General features: G+C 45.8%; 1 protein-coding gene across 9 annotated transcripts in view; it reads right to left on the reverse strand.

Annotated features, from left to right (window-relative positions):
• EBF1 (EBF transcription factor 1) overlaps positions 1-20,399 on the reverse strand; it is a 372,029-nt gene extending 351,630 nt beyond the window's left edge. For all 9 annotated transcript variants that reach the window (XM_053377135.1, XM_053377131.1, XM_053377134.1 and 6 more), the window contains exons 1-4: positions 19,358-20,399; positions 17,483-17,639; positions 16,791-16,854; positions 15,781-15,836 (exon numbers count right to left, since the gene is read on the reverse strand). In XM_053377135.1, coding sequence (XP_053233110.1) covers positions 15,781-15,836; positions 16,791-16,854; positions 17,483-17,639; positions 19,358-19,491 — 411 coding nt within the window. In that variant the 5' untranslated portion in view covers positions 19,492-20,399. The remainder of the gene's footprint in view (positions 1-15,780; positions 15,837-16,790; positions 16,855-17,482; positions 17,640-19,357) is intronic.
• Between the last annotated feature and the right edge of the window lie 339 nt (positions 20,400-20,738).

The raw sequence follows: 20,738 nt of genomic DNA on the forward strand, positions 1-20,738 counted from the left end.
AAAATGATCACCGACACAGCACATGAATGCATAACAATGTGGCAAGCCAGTTAGCTTTGCTTAAACAGACGGCATCCTAGCAGAAATTGCCTCAAGATTTGTTGCTGGAGAGTCCCAGAAGCGGAGCAGAGTGAGAGCTTTGCTCTGCGCTTTTCTCTCTCCCCCCCCCCCTCTTCTGTTTTAACCGATGCATTATGCACATCTTCTGAGCGGTGTGTAGGATAAGCTTTTTTAGTAGTCAAGACAACCACAATGTTCTTTTCAATTCAGAATAAAATATAAACTTAATAGCAGGGAGGAGGGGGGCGGGAAAACCAGGAAAGCTCAGAACACTATGGGGCCTATTCATAAAAAGAAAAAGTTAATATATTTTTAATTCAAAAAGCATGGCTGTACACTTAACTAGCTACTACCAGAGCACAGAACCTGATTCACAACGTGCTCTGTAAAACTCCAGCCTAGTTAACTTTGCTAACAAATTATAGGAGAGTAAATTCCTGTCAATGCAAACAAACAAGTTCTGGAAAACAAGAGACTAAGCCAGTAACACAGATGCACCAGTACCTAAAATGCAATGTCAGTATTTAAGTCTGCTTCATGCGTTATCTGTTTAGGCATACACCTTATGTGACACGATATGTTAATCCAGGGTGAGGAGGTAGCGGTCGCCTGGATGTTGCTGTGCTATAACTCCCATCATCCCTGACCGCTGGCCAAGCATATTTCTAGGCTCAGATCTAGCTGGTCAGAAAAAAGGGGGAAGAAGCAAGCCACAAGGAGAGGGGGAAGGGAGAACTGGGCGGCAGCAGAAGGATTAAGCACCCTCATGCTATCTGCCCATTCACCCAGCAGTTGTCCCCACACTGGGGTCAGGGGTAAACTTGACAGCCAGTGTTGGTGCAGCAGTTAGAGTGTTGGACTAGGACCTGGGAGACCAGGGTTCAAATTGCCACCTTACTAAGAAGCTCACTGGGGCACCTTGGGCCAGTCACCACCTCTCCGCCTAACCTATCTCATAGGGCTGTTGTGAGCATGAAATGAAGAGGGGAGAACCATGTGCATCACCTCCTTGGGGGGAAATAGATGGGGTATAAAAGCAATAACCAAACAAGTCCAGGGTTAGGAATGTCGTTTGTTTTGCAGCATTTAGCTCTAGCCTAGGATGCATTAAATAAATGCCTCAAAGTGGTACGTGATCAGTACATGTTTACAAACATGCATGTCGCAACACAGCCACACAGCACACAGGGAGCGGATCCCTATCACGTGTTCTCTAGGTGGCCAGCCCAGATTTTTGCTGCCACAGAATGTGTGGAATAAATCATTTCTAAACAGTGGGACTTCAAGCTGTCCTGGTCTGCCCATTCCGCCTGCTCCTGTACCTTTAAGGGTACAGTCCTGCACAGGCTAACTCTAAGTCGGTGGAGCTTACAGCTGAGTCAATAAATAAAGAATCAGCATGGGCTGCAAAAACTGACAAGGAAGGGGAAGCTGCGCCACTATGCCATTTGCACACAGCAACATTCTACATCACAACAGAAATCCATGCGCCATCTGAAGGAAGTTTACAGTCCCCCCCCCCACAACATGTACACAACAGGAGGGGGGAATATGACTCTGCACAACAAAGAGAAAGAAATAGAATCTCAGGGAAGGACTTTGGGGCAGACACCCATGTCCCCCTTCAGCTGAAGGGCCCCCAAACACTGCAGAAGTAATACACTGTTGCTCTTTAAAGAGAAAGGATCCTCCATAAGACCATGAAGCCTAATGGGCTAGAACACAAAATCATTGGTCTGGCCCTTTAAAAGACTTTTTATTCTGCAGCAATCAGCAGGCAAAGATTTTTATGGCACAGAACTGCCCTCACCTGCTAATTGATGCTGATCAAATGGCTGGTAAAGGAACAGCTATGGCCGGCGGGGGGGGGGTTCAGTTCAATAGTTGGCAACCCTAAAAGAAAAGGCTGGCTGCTGAAACCTGCAACAAGCTATTTATTGAGGTCCAATAAAAATGGCAAACAACCTCATGCAGGGTGTACTGCTGTGCAGGGGCATATGTTTTTGCAGGATGGAGCTCTGCATTTGCAATACTTAACCTTTCGTGCCATCTTGTTAAAGGTAGGCCATTAGTAAACTCCTTTTACTAGGGTGAGCAGATGCAGAGGAGGGCAGGGCTCCTGTATTTGTCGTTACTAGTTGCAAAAAAGGGGGTGTTTTCAGCAGGAGCGGCTTATCCTGCGACGGCAAGAAAGCCTGTGTCGACCGAAACGCCCTCCTCTACACAACAGTTCTTAAAAATACAGAAGCTCTCTTGTCCTTTGTCCTCATGTGCTCCCCCTGTGCTTTACCAACCGCAGGCAGGAAATGCTTCCAAATTCACCAGTAACTTAGGTGCTGCATAGAGGTGCATCTTCCTGTCTTCTGTCTCCAGTAATGAGTAAAATAGCATGATGACCTACAGAACCACATGTGCATCTTCCTGGGCAGACTTTGGTACTGTGGTGCCCTAAGCTAGGCCAAAACTTGCCACCCCAGCCCTCATGCCATGCCAGGCTTTGGGAAGGAGGTAGGAGGGCTCTGGAAGGGTCCTAGAGCCTTCCTACCTCCTTCCCAAAGCAGTAATTAGGCTTTGAGAAGGTGAGAGGACTCTAGGACCCTGTCAGAGCCCTCACGTCTCCTTCTCCTAGCTGAGCAAGTGCTTACCAGGCTCCCTCTGCACTGGGTGCCCAGTGCGAGGGAAGTGGTCGCACTGCCATAAAACCACCTCTGCATCTTCCATCGATGCTTCTATATAATGCAAGAACAGGAAAATACTGCCCTGGCTCAATCAGACCAAAGTTCTGCCTAGCCCACTCTGTCTCCTGCAGTGGCTGAGCAATTCCAGTTATTCCAGGAGCCAGTTATTCCCACTGACCTGTTCTTATGTCAGGTACACTGGTTCTGAACATGGGTGTTCCATTTTGCTATCATTCATTCATTCAAAATGGTTATAGCCTGCCTTTCCTCAATGAGCCCAAGGTAGTTAATGATGCAAGTTGAAACAATAACTTAACCATTTAAAAAACAATTTGGCAATGGAAAGAAAAACAACAGCTATAAAACATTAAAACAACAGAGAGAGTAGAATGTGCTTTTTTAAATAAAAAACAACCATCAAAAACAATGTAACCACAGCCATTAAAACTACTTCAAAAGGGAAACAACAGTTTATGTCCCCAAAGCCTTCCTAAAACTGAAGATTTTGACTATCTTAACTAAGGAAGGCCATTAGAGTGTTTTGTTTTGTTTTGGAGGTAGATAGTGGAATTAGCTTTCCTCAAGAGGGAGTTGTAGCACTTTAGGTGGCATAGTCATTGAATGACTTATAACCAGCTTCCTATTACAGGTTTAGGCAATATTCATGTCTATGAGTGAATCGTTTCAAGATGTACTGTATACAAATAAATGTGTCTCACACCTAACTTAGCCTCGTACTCCCATTTGCTTCAAAGAGACAAAGTATATTTACAAAGTATCAGTAGATACCAGCCAATATCTACTGATGCTTTATTGATGTTTTTCATTATGCTTTATAGACATTTGTAGATAGGTTCCATTGCATTTTATGTTGTAAGCTGCCTTGATATATTTTATGAAAAACTGGGGGTCATAAACATTCAAATATATAAATAAATTAAAATGCACATAGCTCAGTTGGTAGAGCATGAGAATCTTAATCTCAGGTTGTGGGTTTGAGCCTCATGTTGGGCAGAAGATTCCTGCATTGCAGGGAGTTGAAGAAGATGACTCTTGTGGTCCCTTCCAACTCCACAATTCTATGATGCCAGAGCTGCAGTCCGCAGCATCATTTGGCACACCCTTACTAAAAAGGGTACTGCATAAAAACTTTGGTTTTAAAAGTATAAGTCATTTCATGGCATCCCTAACACAAACCAACAAGTAAAATTCCTGTGTGTGTGTGTGTGTGTGTGTGTGGCCAGCTCAAGCAAACTAGTACAGCTAAACAAGCGGAACAAAGCCATGCATAAAATGAGACGGCTTGGCACTGCGGTAACTTTGCTTTTGAAAAGGTTGCCCACTGAAAGCGATAGGAGGGGGTGAGGTTTGCCTGTGCAGCAGTCATGAATCTTAGCCAGCAAAAGTAATTGCTTAAACATAGTATTATCACACTCCAGTACGGTATACTATATTTTAATATGATTTAGTAGTGCCATAAATAATAGCACTGATGTTGCTGTAGCTTTCTGCAGCCTTCACGCCAACGTCACTTTTTAAGAAAACTCTAACAGAGCTTGTACAGAGGGACTTTCTCTGTGTTTAACTTTATTGCAGAGGGTTTGGTGGAGGGGGGGGTGTCTTCCCTAGGTCCAGATCTTATCCCTTTCTCATCAACCAAGATCTTAGCTTGCATTTCAGAGGGATTTCAGCCTGTGCTCCTTTGCATATATTGTTCCACTTGTTTCACCCACTGGGGCTTTGTGTACCAAGTGCGTTTCTCTTTTCCCTTTTGAAAAGCCACTGGCTTCCCATCCTGACATGCTTAGCAGGATCTGAGCTCAGTACTGCAAGGGAAACATGGTTAGAGAAAGGGATGCAGCTCAGTAGCATTGCAAGTTAGTTGCATGCCGAGTCCAACCATCAGCATCTCTCATTTAAGCAGATCTTGGGGAGCAGGGCTGCAAAGGATTGGTGCCTGAAGTCTTTAAGAATTGATGCCAGTTAGAGCCAGTATCTGATCAATGTCCACAGTGCCATCTGGGCACATGGCAGGGGGCCCCATGCCAGGGGTGAGAAGCAAAATTGTGGGAACCAGCAAATGTTTACGTTTATACAGCGGGCTTGTTTACACACACACACACACACACACACACACACACACACACACACACACACACACCTCTCTATATTCTTCATTCCAAGCAACCAAGAGGCATGATCAGTGTTCAAGGATACATTCCAGTTAGGCAAAAAAAATACTTGAAGGTGTGAAATAGGGCTGCTGAGCACCAGATAGAGAGGCCCTGGAGGGCCACATCTGGCTCCCACTACTGAGTTAGAGTGAACTGCATTGGGCTAGACAACTCCATATCCACTCACCTATTTACATGCACATCTCACTGGCTTCAGTGGAACTTTGAGCTGATTCATACTTTTCCATAATGGTGACTTACTTGAAAGCACTCCGTGTCAAAATCCCTCTGTACGTGCAAAGTCAGTGCATGCAAATGAAGTGGGTTTTGGATGTGCAAGGAGAACTAGGGGTGGTTTGAAACATCCCATCTCCCTAAGGTGCCGTGAGGCAGTTTCACCCAGACTCTGCCACGCACCTCGCAGAATTGCTTGAACCAGCTCTAACTTACAAGTCCTTGGGCTTGTAAACACAGAGAAACCCTCATGTTAAAAGCATTTGTGGTGATCCAGAGATCTCTTGCAGATGAGGGGGATCTGCTGTGCAGAGAGGCAGAAAAACATTCCCATGGGTGGAGTCTTGCACACAATTAAAGTGAATGAGGAAACCACTCCATGTAAGGAGGTCTGGGTGCACACCGGAGTGCACACAGAGTTCTGGATCTGTGCAAGTAAACACTATACTGCACTAGAATCATTGGTACTAATTCCTACATCAGACGGTGCTTTTAAAAAACACACAATGATTTGCCTCTTGGAATTTTAAAGGAATATTTACAAGTAGAGGTTTACCTGCAAATCATCATGACCAGATACAGGTGCATTTAATATAAATCAATTATTTAAATAAATGAAGTTTTAGTCTACTGTGATTTTTGCAGGTTTAGATTTTTAAAAAAAATCTTCCTAGAATCAAAAGGCAACACGAGTGATTGATGCTGTGGGGTTTGTATGTTATCAAGAGTGGACTTTTTGACCGCAGGAATGGAAGAATACCAAAGGCTTAATTGCATTTGATATGTCAGGTTATCTGGGCACTGCCAAAAAGCCAGCGAAGCTGGGGCAATGGTGTTTTGCGCTGAATAATTGATTTTGCATTTAATACAGCACAGTAGGGCCCCAAAGGATCCCACCCCCTACTTAAGTAAGAACTGAAAATGTTGAAGCCCCACCACTGTGCATGCTCAGCTGCCAATCTTGCCAGCACCGGAGTCAATGTGAGTTTAATTGCAGCAACATCAGCTTCACTAGCAGCTACAAATAAGAGCAAGCAGATTTAATTCCCTCCCTTTCTTCACTTCCTCTCCATGCATCTGCTATGCTTACTTAACCTCCAGGTACCTACTTTTTAAAAAACAAAACCCAGCTAAATAGCAATAATGAACAAACAGAGTCAACAGTGTGGTATCTAATCACCTGTCTGTTGTGTTTAACATCAGCAGTCCTTTTGCTTACGTGCATAACATCCTTAGCCTTGCGATGCACTAGGGGCTCACTTCAATTTCTTTGCACTCAGCTATTATCAAGGCAACTGCATGTATTAAAACAGAAGACTCGAGCATGGCCGGGAGATGGACGCTGCCTACTTCTTTCAGATCCCATTCTATGAGCCACATATAGAGGTTACCAAAAGTTTTGCATTTCCTTTAGGATTGCCAACTAGATAAAAGCAAAAGCAACCCTCTCCTGCCCTATATCAAAGCTTCAATTTGCATAAATCAGCAGGCACCACTTTTGCAGCTAAGCATTATCACCTGCCAATTGCTGCCTATCAAACTGTGCTTGAAGAGAGAGCTGCATGTGCCCGATTTGAAAGTTGGCACCCCTAACCCCGCCCCCCCCCCTCTCTCTCACACACACACACACACACACACACACACACACACGGTTGTTGGGTTGTGCAGATGCTCCTCAGTATTTCCTTCTTTGCAAGAACAAAAAGGCAAGCCAGTTCTAGGAGCCTATTTGACCAAACACAATTTTACCTGCATTTCAGATTGTTTACTGATAATAGCTGCTCAATGAATTGCATTAAATGCCATGCATGTGTTGGGAAGGGCCTTAGCTCAGTGGTAGAGCATTTGCTTTGCATGCAGAAAGTCCCAGGTTCAGTCCCTGGCGTCTCCAGGTAGGCCTGGAAAAACTCCCTGCCTGAAACCCTGGAGAGCCACTACCCGTCAGTTTAGACAATGCTTAGGAAGCTGGTCCAACTTGACATAAGGGACACTTACAAACACACTGATGCAACATTCCTGCTAAGGTTGCTCCTACATTATATGTGAGCCTGGTCCATCCAAGGTGCTTAGGATCTGTGCACAAGCACCAGGGAAATTAGATCTGTGTCAACTATGTTGAGCAGGTTGATGCACCATGTGTTCATGCAGAAACAGTGCAGTGCACATGACCAACACCACCCAAAAGCAAGAGCATGCAAAAAGGGGACAGGCCATGCTCTCAATGGCCAAGTCCCATGAACACTTTGCCTGCTGCAGAGTGAAATCCAGTCAAAGGGGAGGAAAGAGACCGTCTTGGGCAGAGAAATTGCAAGAAGTGGTCCTTAGTGTTTGTTCAATAAGCTGGCGTTACTTGGCTAAACTTGACATGTGAGTGTCTAGAATGTTGCAGATATATAAATCATCAAGGGCCTGTGGAGAACAGCCTCTTGTTATCCTTCCCTTGCACCATTACCAAGGCTAAAAAATGTAAAACTAGATTTATTCGGAAGAATAAGTTTGCAGACCTCTAAACTGCAATGAAGGACCTGGAAGACCAAAAGAATCCCCACCCCCCTGTTTATGAATTATCAGATAACAGGATACACAAGGTGCCACTCTATTTTGGCTCTCTAAGCCACCCTTAGGATGTTACCTCTTCTCGCAAATGGCACAATATAAGAAGTGTGGGGCTGACTGGTTAGCTTACGGTTGCCGTCTGTGCTCACAAACCATGGCAGCAAACATTTACAACAGTTGGTTTCAGGACGGAAGGAAGAACAGTCTCAGATCTTTGCAGCTGACAGAAACTCAGGTCCCACTACAGGAAGTTGCTAAATTACGATTCCTTTAAACACACACACACACACCTTCTATTGTATGCATTAAATGAAAATGGTGTATCGATCTAAATATTTCCAAATATTTTTTATGCTCTGTTCATGAAACCAAGACCTTTGGTGGGATAATTGTCAAAGTTATGCAGGGCTCTGCTCCAGTGAAACCCAGTTACAAAAGAAGATCAATAAATTAGGAAGAAGTGAAGTGAAAGTACCCCAGTATAAAGTTAGACTACTGTAGTACTAAAAATAATTTTGCAAATGTACACCATAACCCACATGGGTAAAGAAATAGACAACCATGTGATGCAATTTCCCCCTGCTGTGGGTGTGTTTGCCTTTTATAGTTTTAACTCTGGGGTATGTCTTGATAGGAGGTTGGAAAAGTATATTAAAAGGGCAATTAAATCCTTTCCCCTTACCTCCAACTAGGACCATTATGTTTATTAATTTAGAAATAACTTTTAATAAATGGCTTTTAGAAGACATCTGAAGGCAGCCCTGTTTAGGGAAGTTTTTAATGTTTGATGTTTTATCGTGTTATTAATATTCTGTTGGGAGCCGCCCAGAGTGGCTAGGGAAACCCAGTCAGATGGGCGGGGTATAAATAAATACATACATACATATATATATACATACTACTACTACTTATTAAAAACATTTCTATCCTGCTCTTCATTGCTAGTGATTTCAAAGTGGGTTACAAGTTAAAAGCAACACAAAAAATACTCAACAGCTTAAGAACAGGAGCAAATGCACGGCAACCCGAAGAGGTCAGGACAAATAGTCTGACATTAAATGTTGAGGAAGGCCTGAGCCTGGTGCCCAAAGCAGAACAGAATCAGCATCCATCCTATTATAAGGGAAGAGCATTCCAAAGGCAAGGTGCCCCCACTGAGAAGCCGCTCTTCCACAACGCTGCCAAACAAATATCGAAAAATGGTGAGGCTGTTGAGAGCCACCTTAGCTGACTTTAATATACAGGCTGGTCTATAGGGGCGCAAGTGTTCCCCCAGGAATTGAGTTTCCAAGTTGTTTGGGGCTTTCTGTACACAAGTACCAAAACCGCGAAACTGGCTCAGTCACATATTAGATGCCACTGCAGTTCTTCCACAATTTGTGCTCACTGCAGGCCGCCTCTGACCAGAGGTGGATTTAAGGGAACACGACTGGTTCGCCCACACTGGGTGCCAAACTAAGAGGGAACAGCAACAGTGATGAATAACAGAAAGTGAGAGGTGGAAGGGGGTGAATTTTGGTGTTGCACAGGGAGCCACTGAAATTTTGAAGCCCACCACTGCTCTGACAGGAGCCTAGCCACATGCAACAAAACTTCCAGGGCAGCTTCACATAGAGTAATCCAAACATGAGGTTATCAGCACATGGACCACAGTAGCCAAGTTCTCCCTGTCATAGGACGGCAACAGCTGGTGAACCAGCCAAAGCTGAAAAGAGGTGCTCATCAACAAAAATTATTCTAGGAGCAACCTAAACTATGCACTGGTGCACTCAGTAGGAGTGCAATCCCCTCCAGAACAGGACCTCTGACTCATTGGGATATATATCCAACCACACTGGGGGGTTTTTAAATGCACAGATTTGGATATTCCAGCGGGACGTGCTCTACAGTCATAACTAACTTGTTCCATTAGCTGCAATGTTACATAGGAGCAACTAACTTTAGCTGGATTGGAGCCCATGGGTTGTATCCAACAATGTTGCTGAGCAGGGAGTAAGGTTTTCATGTGCAGAATAGGGCAATAAGTTGTTTTTTAGCAATTTCTACCTCTCCCCCTCCAAACCTCTGCACCATATTTATGGAAGGTTAGGGGGGCTGCAGGGATGGGTGGGATAATTGCCCAAAATTGCCAAAATCCCCTTTCTGCTGGTAGCAGTCTTCTGTTAGCTGAACACCACCACTGGATATACGGTAACCCAATGTGCATAAATGGTCACGAACCAATCCCTATGTCCCTATATCCAGCAAATTATCTCTTACCACTTGGGATATCTGAGTGCTATCTAACATTATGCAGACAAATGGGTGTCCAGATAAAAGAAGCATTTTATACATCAGGTTGAATCCATAGGTCTATGTCTGGAGAAGGGGCAAAGAGTATTTAGATAATCATAAAATACCAATCATAAGGGTTCAGACTATCATGTTGTATTGATAAAGCCTTGGAAATATTTAGGAATGAGTGCTTAGATTCTGGATTAAAATAATTTCCACTTGCAATATTTAACCAGCCACTAATTCTGATTTCCGGCTGCAGAGCAGCCTCTCATTATTTGCTATAATGTTTTAATAGGTAGAGCAACAAGGGATTTCCCAGACTGGCCCCCAAAATATAGCGATTATTTTTCTTGCTCAACAGCCCTAAACCAAAAGACACTAATCATTGTTCTCATTCTCTCATCCCTGGCATGTTGGCCCGCTAATCAACTTGAATTCACATGAATTAAATAAAATTCTTGCCCCCCTTAATATGTTCGTTTTCAACGCTTCTCAAACATTCACATGGAAACAACTCTAGCGTAAATATCCCAGAACAAATGGCTGTATATTATACAGGAGGGAGCAGTTGGGCTGCCAGACTGGGAATGCACTAGGCCATCTGGCCCAGGCAGTCGCTCCAAAATCCTCAGCTTTGTTTTCACCCCCAGACTCCAAACAACACATTTTCCACTGTGATGAGTTTACATTTTCCCAAACACACAGGTCCTGATCATGCATGCAAATTTCAGACTTCTGCATTCTTCTCCGTATGAGGAAATTAAAATCACCTGCACTTTCTGACATGCAACCAAAGGAACACTGAAGCTGCTGGAACCTGGCTCGATTGCAAACTTTCTTTCTTGCGTTTTCAAAGGCGCATTGTGCTCAATAGCTCAGATTCTGCAGAGTTCTTTTCTGAATGAATTCATAATATTTTAATCGCCTATGTGCCAGCCACAGAACCACGCAATATGCTGAGCAGAGAGCTGATTGAATACCTGTGTGCATTGGCACAGCAGGATCGGAGCAAAAATGGAAAACTACATATGTACCATGTGCATCATGCTCAGCGGCAGGGAGGGGAGGGAACAGACATCTATAGAGTTATTTGAAACAATGTTTGATATAGCATCTAGAATGCCTTACATGGGGGAAAGTTCTGCAGGAAACAGCTCTACTTATTTCTACGAAGTGCATTAGGACTGAACTGTGAGAAGATCTGCTCTCAGCACTGAAGAGAACTTAACGTTGTTCAGTGAAGGGTATTTTTTATCAGCTTGCATACATGTATATTTACATGCACATCATTCCAGAGCTGAGAAGCACCCACGGCATCCAGCTTTACATTGCCAATACATCCAATGTCAAGTGCAATATAGACACATAAAACACAACATGATACATGCACACACTTGAAGGCCTGACCAATGTTAAAACTTCTGGGACAAATTCACATGTTCGGGGCAAGGGAAGTAAGATTGGGTGTTTGCTTATATGCATGCAGAGACAAAATTAATGCCCATAAGCTTAAATCAGCTCTCACTGAAGACCAGTTGGGGTAAGCTTTGTCACTATACCAGGACCCAAGTCTAATTTCTTAGGCAGCATCAGAGACTGCTAAATATAGGCAAGCAGTTGCATGCAGGTACTGTCCCATTTAAGCCAACAATGGCTTATTCATGAGAAACTATTTCAAGATTTCTACCCAAAATATACCCTTGTCTATTCTTAGGCTTTAGGGTTTTTTTAAAAAAAACAACATACAGATGAAGTTGGGATAATATCCATGACTCATAAAACACTATTACGACCTGCTTTATTTTTTAAAAAAGCAATATCTCAAGCCCAGCATCTGTCCATGACTTTCATACAGAGAGTCTCAAGCATCCAGACATTTAAACAAAGAAATAATAATAATAATACAATTGAATGAAAGTGATTGCAATCACTGTAGATAATAAACCATCTATTAAAGTTTATTTTTCTGAATTAAATGATTATATAGTTCAGTTACCTACATGCTTATGTCAATATCACTATAGATTTAAACCACCCTTTCCCTTCAATGGTGTGTCTTCACTGACACATTCCTAGAAGCAAAGGGGACAACCTATTTCTTCATTAACCTTTTCAGATATATATTTTTTAAAAAATATATTTGCAACAAATGTCTTTGAAACAGTGACTGCCATGTAGGACAGTCATTGTTGATGAAGGCACGTGCACAAGTCTCCCGCTGACGCCACCCCATTAAGGCATGCATGCTTCTGCCACAGTTTCATTTCGGAGTCATCATTCCATTATCCAATTTGTTCTGAGTCGTGTGTACTGGAATACTGCCCCTCTAAGTAGGTTGACAATATATGTTTAACTTGCATTAAAGATTAAAGATTTTTTTTCCAACCAGGCTTTGCACAATTTAATTACAAGCTGAAAGTTACTCGGGAATCTCCTATATATTATGCACACTCTGCGCTAAACCGCTAGCGATGTCTCCACATTTGGACACGTTGGCAAGCCCTATGTAGCACTGACCTTCCTTCCTTGATTAACTAGCGCACAGGCTTCAAGACCTCCCAAGCAAATTTGTTTCGAGCAGAAATTTAGCAAGCGTCTTTGCTTTCCAGAAATAATAATCAGATCACCACACACACAAAAACTGATACAGCCACTGGTTATATTTAAAGGCACATGTGCCACTTCTGAGCACATTCATGGGCCTAACAAGGAAGCAAATAACACAACACACTTGTATCCACCAGCTTGCTATTTTCTACATTCACATCCAGAAGAGGCTTTTTAATGTAGTTCTGTAGCAACATTCTCCCTCAGATCTTGGTTCTGTCTATGTTATTTGTCAGTGATACTCTTCGATCCCACCCCAAACTCAAAAAAAGATACTGTATTTTTTCCTCACTGCAGATTTAGATACAGAAGGGGGTGGGAGAATTGAGACATTCTCCAAAGGTGATTATAGCCTGTAATATCTATATTATAAATGCTACAAACAAACAAAGGCTGCAATCCTGCATTCAGGCTGCTTAAATCTCACCATCATATTTAAGCGAAGGATGGCAGACTATTCACCTTTTATTTTCTTAAGAAAACTCACAGATGATTTGACAACAATGCAATCATAAGCAAAGTGCCTTGTTAAAGGAAAGTGCTTTAAAGCTATAGAAACTCAAATAGTCGCTTTCCACCAGGGGATCATAATTATGAAAGGTGGAAACATCATCTCTTACATGACTGTAATACAAAAGCTGTTCAATTATAATATTTAATGGTATTTTTGTAACAATTCCTCATGAAATACACAAGACACACCCCAAAGCACTGTGAGGGCTTCTGCCAATTTAAATATGAGCTCACAGATCCATTTTCAGCCAATTCTGTTCACCACTTTTTCGAGACTTGCTGCTAGAGAATTGTTCCTGTTTTTGTTTCAGCCCCTGCGACAGACTCTTTCAAAAGAGTATCTTTCAATTAGCTGTATCTGAATGATGGAATTGTCTAACATAATTACTTCATTTTCTTTCTTTCTTTTTCTTTCTATTGTAAGACAGCCATCAATAGCAGGAAAAGATGTTTAGGGATCATCAAAGACAGTGTTCTAAAACAAACTCAGCACTTTGACCTTTCTGGTTTGGTGTCAAAAAGCCACCAAAAACAAAGCCAAGCAATAAAAGTTTTTGAAGGCAGAATTTGAAACACCCAGAAACTGGTTTATAAATGTGTGCAAATGTTGGAGATTTTGTCTGGCCTTTTTAAAGTGGAGCAACCCCTCCTACACAAAAAACCCAACTTTTTAATAGACAAACAAAACTTGAATAAGTCTATATACCTCAACTGATTACTTTCAAATAATTAACATGAATGCTAATCAGATCTGATTTTAAAGTCTTTTAATTTTAGATTTTTTTTTAAAAAAGAAATGGTTTTTAATTAAATCATAGCACAAAAATATTGTGATTTGGGGAGGCAAAATTCTTGCCTCCTGTTTTGGTTTTCTCTGTGTGTGTAGCCTTTTACCTGCAAACACAATTGCTTGGCTTTGAGTATGTACACATACACACACACACTTGAGAGTTCCGAAGCAAATGTCATTCTCAAAATTAGCCTGCATCACAGGAACAGCTCCCCATATTACAAATTAAAACTAGGCTTGTATTTGAACGTAGCATTTCTAAAACAGTCACTTAACCTCCCGGCATATATTTCACTGCCTAGTTATACAGCTGCAAAGCTCTAATGAGTTAATCGCTGTCCCCCCTCCCCGCACCCCAAAAAAACAACCACCAAAAAACACTAGCAATGTCATTGCAAATAAGAGAAGGATAAATATTTGCTACACTGGCTGGTTGCTGTTTTTGCGTGGCTGTGTTTGTTTTCTATTTCTTTTCATTCGTATAATTAAAGTGAGTTGGGGGCGGGGGAGAGAAGAATCCTGTGATCTGAACGCCTTCAGGGAGTAGGAAGCCGCACGTTATTTATTTATTTCAAACAGCAACTGTGCCTAATTAAAACTTCGGATTTGGGGGGAGACAAAATTAATCTCTGTGTGTGTGACAAATAACATTGCCCTCCCTGCCTCTCCTCCTCCTCCTTCTGGCCGCAACCCGATCTCAGTTCCTTATTTGGCCCTGGCCCATTAGAGAGGTTGGCGAGGAGGCTGTGACGGCGATCCTGTACCTTTAAGGCGGCGGCGCCTTCACCCCGCCCTGGCTCCCGGCCAATCTAAAACCGGGAGCAGGAGGCGCTTTGCCCATCGCAGCCAAACGCCGATTCCAAAGCGCTCTTTCGCCTGAGCCGCGCGCGGCTTGCTCTGGGCTCTGCAGCCGCAGGCGCGCTTTCCTTTCCAAGCGGATGGACTTCATCCCTCGCTCGCAGAGGCGAGATCTCCGTCATCTCATCGCTCCTGCTTTAGGAGGACTTTCCCCCTTTCTGTGCTCTAACCGTTAGGACTGCTGGCTCTCTCCTCTACCTGGACTTTTAAGTGGCTAGGAATTTGGAGTAGGAAATGTGAGGGTGGGGGAAAGAGAGAGAAATCCTTCGCACCTAATGCGCCCCAATAGCAACTGTCCGCTCTTAACAGAATCATAGAATTGGAAAGGGGCCTCAGGATCATCTAGTCCAACCCCTCGCAATGCAGGAATATATATAGCTGTCCCGTACAGGGATCGAACCAGAAGATGAGGCCCGTTTGAAAACTCTGGCCGATGTCAGAAAATATCCTCCGGCTCTCGCCCAAGAAACCAGGTCTTTGTGGGACTGGTTTGGATAGGAGTTGATCAACTTCACCCGGCCGTGCAAAGCCAGGATCCGCGGGCAGACAGTTGGAACAAAGGTCTATCGAGCCAAGGGGGGTTTACTTCGGGGTAAACTTGGCCAGGACAGCAAAGGGGCTGAAATGGAATTGGTATCTTGGGGTGAGGAGAGGAGAAAAACTCAACCCCCTCTCCCCCTAATTTGCTGATCTGTGTCAAGTTGCCCGAGCGGCTGCGCCTCCCCCCAGGAAGAGGGACTGAGCTGCACGGCCTGTCGCAGCGTGCACACAAAAGCAGTCGCACATTACGCGCCTTGACCTCACCTCACTCGGCGCGCTCCCCGCGTCGATCGCCGGCTCCGCAATTCTGGGGACGCACACAGGCAGCCAACCAACTGGTCCCCCCAGCCAGCCCCCAGTCTCAGCTTCCTGCAACCCGCGGCGAACCGAACCAAACGCGTTGCCTGCGCGCCCCCTCCAACCACCCCAGACACAGCTTGATCTCTCCGAGGGAGAAAGTATACAGGCACGAATTAAGACGGGAGGAACTTACTTGTTTTGTCATGGAGTCGATTAAGCGGACATAAAAATCCTGTTCTGTTCTGATCCCTACGAGCAGGAGAGGGTGGGGATGGGGAGTGGGGAAGAGAAATAAATTAATGAAATAAATTAATTACGATAAATAATGCAGAAAATGACAAAATGGACAGATCGGTGTTTTCTTGAACTTCAGTTACTCGGCTGTCCAGGAGCAAGAGGGAAGGGCCTTGGAACCGATTGTCATAATAATCACCATTACTGTTACTGTTATTTATTGTCATCATTACGAAGCACAACCCTAAAAAATTCTGGGGGGATGGATCACGAAAATAACAAGGACGTAAGCATTCCGAAAAGCAAGTGAACCCGGGTTCAAATTCCTTGTCACTCCAGCATGCACACAAACACTTCGAAGACACCCCTCCCTTCTTTTTTTGGATGGCGCGTGTTCCGGTGTCCCTTTGCCCTCATCGGTCCCAGTCTGACTTGTCATCCCGCCTTAACCCCCACCCCACCCCACATATATTATAAGGGAGAGTGGAGGCGAAAATAGAGTTTTCCCTCTTTTCCTTGAGTTTGACTGCATGGTCGTAGACAAGATTTTTTTGGAGGGTAGGCCTTTTATTAGGGGAGCAGGGCTTTGGGGGACAGAACCTCCGTTTACTATGTATTTTTATTGATTTATATTGATTTGGAGGGGGGCAGCTGCCCCTCCCTGCTCCGCCTTGGCTGCCTCCATGTTTGACTGACCAAAGTGAAACGTTGTGTCTGGTGAGCTGGAAACATGCAAAGCGAAAGCAGTCGCCACGTGGGGAAGGAAAGAGAATCTGTCCTGCCTTATGGGACTACTGGAGAGGTGGCCTTTTCCCTTTTCTTTTCCTCTGATCCATTTCCCCCCTAAAGCATCCCCTCCCCGGCTTCTAACTTCCAGGAGTAAACAGTTCACTTGAGCCAGGGAGCTCCCTAGAGCTTTCAAGCCGCCGCGAGCTGTCAGGGTTGGGCCGAGCCAGGAAAGGGGCTCACCATTGCTGTAGAGGAGCTGCAGCCGGTAATGGATCCCGTTGTTCGTCTTCTCGCTGTTGGCTTCCTGAATGGAAAAGGGGCGCACACATATAAGAACGATCGCAGACCACCGGGACGCTCCAAACCCACTCTGCGCTTTTCTTTACTTTGTTCTTAGTTTCTACACACACAAACACACACACACACACATCCCGCTTTCTTTTTTTTTCTTTTTCCCATTCAAGCGTGGATTTAGCTTGAAGCACTTAACCAAAAGTGCCAAAAGGAAGAGAGAGAAGCCTGGGGCAGGGCTGCAACCGAAGGGAAGCCCACGAGGGAAGCCCAGGGATGGAGGGGACACGCCTTGATGTCACGAAGACAATCGACGGGGTGGGGGCGTTGTAGTGGCATGAAGTTGTCAAACTGGCTCAATTGGGGTGGAGGTTCTGAGGGGATAAAGGGACCCTGCGAGCGTTTGGAAGGCGAATCGTCTGGTAGGGATTTTGCAAAGGCAATGTTATGCCCCGTTCCCAACAGCGTGCAAAATAGTTGCAAAGCTAAATTTAATGCATGGAGGTGTGGAATTGCGCTCCCTCCCTCTCTCTTTCTCTCTGGTGATGGGCTGTGCAAGGGGTGGGGGAGGGTAATTCGCAGGTGAGGCAGTCGGAGCCTCTTCACCACCCACCCGCCCCGCACTTCACACGTTCACTTACTTTCTCCTTCTCCACGAAGCCCACGAAGGCGGTGCGCTCGATCTCCACCGGCTGCCCCTGCCGGTCGTACAGAGCCAGCACGAAGTGGAAGAAGTTCGATTTCCTCAAGTTGGAAGGCGGCTGCTTCTCGAAATGAGCCCGGGCCAGGCCCACCCCGCTGCAGCCAAAGACACACACCGTTAGAGAGCCCCGAGACGGTCCCAAGACCCTCTTAACTCCCATCTCCAAGGGGCTCTCTCTCCCACATGCCACCTCTGCCCGCCTTTCTGGTCACCCTCGCTGGAGTTAGGGCACTAGACGCCACGGAGTAAGGGGCGCCGGGGCTAGCGAGCCGAAAAGCACTCGAAGTCCCGGCCCAGGGTCCCGCACGGCTTTCTAAAATGCCCAGCAAGTTCTCGGGTCACAGCTAAAGGGCCCTCACCCACGTCCATTTCAGGCCTGGTCCTCCTATTCTCCAGCAGAAAATTCTGTGAAACTCACTAGCCCGAAGGAGAAACCAGGGCAGGTGGCTCAGTCCTACAGGGGAGGCAAACTTATTGATTCACCTATTTTGTTGCCTTTCTTTCTCCTTCCTTTCTTTTTTTCTTTCTTTCTCTCCCTTGTTGGAGCGCCTGGCTCCTCGGAGCCAGAAAGGAAGAAACAATGCTCTCCAAAGTGATTATGATTTTATTTTTTAATGAAACATTTATTTTGCTCCTGAAACACCCCCCTCCACCCACAAACCTTCTATTTCCACTTTGTAAAGCTCAGGTTGAATTATAGATTGCTTTAAGCTGCCCGAGATAGCTGAGCTTTGCTTTCCCAGCGCTGTTCTTTCGCAGTCCCCTCCGCTCTGGCCTCAGCTGTCAGGGAAACCCGCCATGTGCCTTATCTTTCCGCCCGAGCTTTTAAGAGCGCCTCAGGCTCCATCGCCTCTCCGGTTCTTTGCGGTGGGAACCATCCCGCCACAGGCTGCCTAGGAAAACTTTAAACATTTCAACCTTTGGGTTGTCCCTGCAGAACTGCAGAACTTTCCCTTCCTCAGAGGGGCATTTTTCCTGGGGGTGGTACTGGGCAGAGAAGGATGGACGTGAAATACAGCCGAACATGACAGTTAAAACCGAGAGTTGGCTCTTGGTTCCGGATCCGTCTTAGCAAATGCGCCCTAGGCTGCAATCCGAACCGGGGCTGGCTTGGAGGCGAGTCCCACGGCAATAATTCGGACTTGCTTCCGCGCAAACACTGACAGCAAGAGGGGTGTGTGAAAGAGAAAGATTTACAGATGTCCGGGACAGAGGCTTTGCAGAATGCAAGGCTGTGGAGGGCGGGAAGAGCATCCGCGGAGGAGGAGGATGACTACCAATAAATATTGCAAAGGTTTTGCAGAAGGGACACACACACGCGTCTAGCGTTGTGCATCTAGAAAAAGTTCATTGCCTGTTGCAACTCACACAAAAAAATCGAGGCTTTGGGAGGAAACGGGGGTCAATTTGCATTAGTGCTTATATCTTCTGGAGGGCAATGCTGGGGAAGGAAGAGCGTTGCGCCTATTAATGTAGCTTTTTTGAGAGATGAAGAGACGGTTATGAGACTGGGGGCATCGGAAGAGTAAACATATTGTGAAAACCATTTTGGGGAGGAGGAGGGGAAATGGAAAGTGTGAGCGAGAGACAGAGAAAGATGTGTTTGCCCAACTAGGAAGGAAGAGCCAACGCGCGTAAAGACGCCACTGACAAGGCGCTTGCAACAACAAAAAGTGCCCCCGGCGCAAAAGTCCTGCAGGCAAAAAGTCGGCTGCGGGGAGCTGGTGTTGCTGGAGAGGTAGCCTGCCGAGACAAGAAGAGAGAGGAGGGCAAGGCAAGGGGAGCGAGGGATGCTGCGCCAGCGCCTACGTACCTCTGCGCGGCCGTGTTTGCATCCAGGACGCCGGCACCCTGCATCCAGGTCCTGACCGCGTTCATGCCCGCGCCGAGGGGCTCTTCCTTCATGCTGCTCCCACTCCGCTGAATGCTTTCCTGGATCCCAAACATGAATTAATAGCAACCAGGACCCTCCCTTCTTCTTAAAAAATAGTAATAATATAGATCTAAGAGAGAGAGAACGACAACAACACAAAACACAACAACAAAGAATAGTGTTGATGATAATAAATCGCCAGGGAGTGTTTTTTTTTTTTCTTGCTTGCTTTCTCTCTCTCTCTTTCTCGCTCTTTGCTTTGCTTTCTTTCTTTTTCTCTGGAACCGCTGCTGGAATCAAAGCAAATCAGAGAAAATCAAACACAGACATTGAAAGGGAGAAGCAGCAGCAGCAGCGGGGGAGGAAAAACAAAACGAGCGAGAATCCAGAGGGGGACCGAAATCGCCCTCCCCCGGGGTTGGCCGCGGATGCTCTTGGCTTGGCTGGTGGCGAGCTGGTTCTTGTCGAGGCTGCGTGGCGGAGTGGCCTTTGGAGGAGAAGAATAACAACAATAATATTTTTTTAAAAAAATGATGATGATGATGAAGATGACGACGATCGTTTGTTCGCTGGCCGGGATCGCGCCAGAAGCCGGAGGACGAAGGCGCCGTCCCCGTTCCGCGCCGAAGTCACCCTCCTTGGGATCGCCGGAGAAAGAAGGCAGTTTAAGAAACAATAGGATCGACTGGAGCGGCGGCGGCTTTTGCTGCTGCTGCGGCGGCGGCGGCGGCGGCGCCCTTGGCTACCTCAAGTGTCATTTTCCAGTGACAAGAGAGCGGCAAGTTTGCTGCCTCCCGCGCGCTCTTCTTTCTGGTGCCTTTTCTTCCTGGCTTTTCTTTCCCTCCAGCAAAAGATCTTTCCCCCCTCTTTTTTAATATGTATATATAAATATATATATTTGCTTTTTTTCTTTCTCCGGAGCTCCTCTGGCTCCTCTCTCTCTCTTCTGCCTTTCTTCCCCAGCGCAGGAAGCTGCCTGGCTGGCTGCTGGAGAGAGCGAGAGAGGAAGACACGCCGGCAAAGGTAAGGAGCAGCAGCAGCAGCAGCAGCCTCCGCGGGTGGACGGCGATCCTCTTGGCTTCTTCCCTCCCCCCTTCTTCCCTCCCCCCACGCGCTCGAACCGGAGTGATTTGCAGTCTTTCCCAATGGAATCCGCTCCGACTCTCCCCGCAGCCAAACACGAGCGCAGCAGCCCCAGCGGGCAGGGGGCGGGGCCCGGGCCGGGCCCGGCACCGCCCTCTCCATTTGCATAGCGTCACAACTTCCTCGGCCGCGCCGCGGCTCGCCAATGGGCGGCGAGGAACTCCGAGGTGCGTCGCGC

This window comes from Podarcis raffonei, chromosome 2 (genome assembly GCF_027172205.1).
Source record: "Podarcis raffonei isolate rPodRaf1 chromosome 2, rPodRaf1.pri, whole genome shotgun sequence".
Taxonomy (NCBI): Eukaryota; Metazoa; Chordata; class Lepidosauria; order Squamata; family Lacertidae; genus Podarcis; species Podarcis raffonei.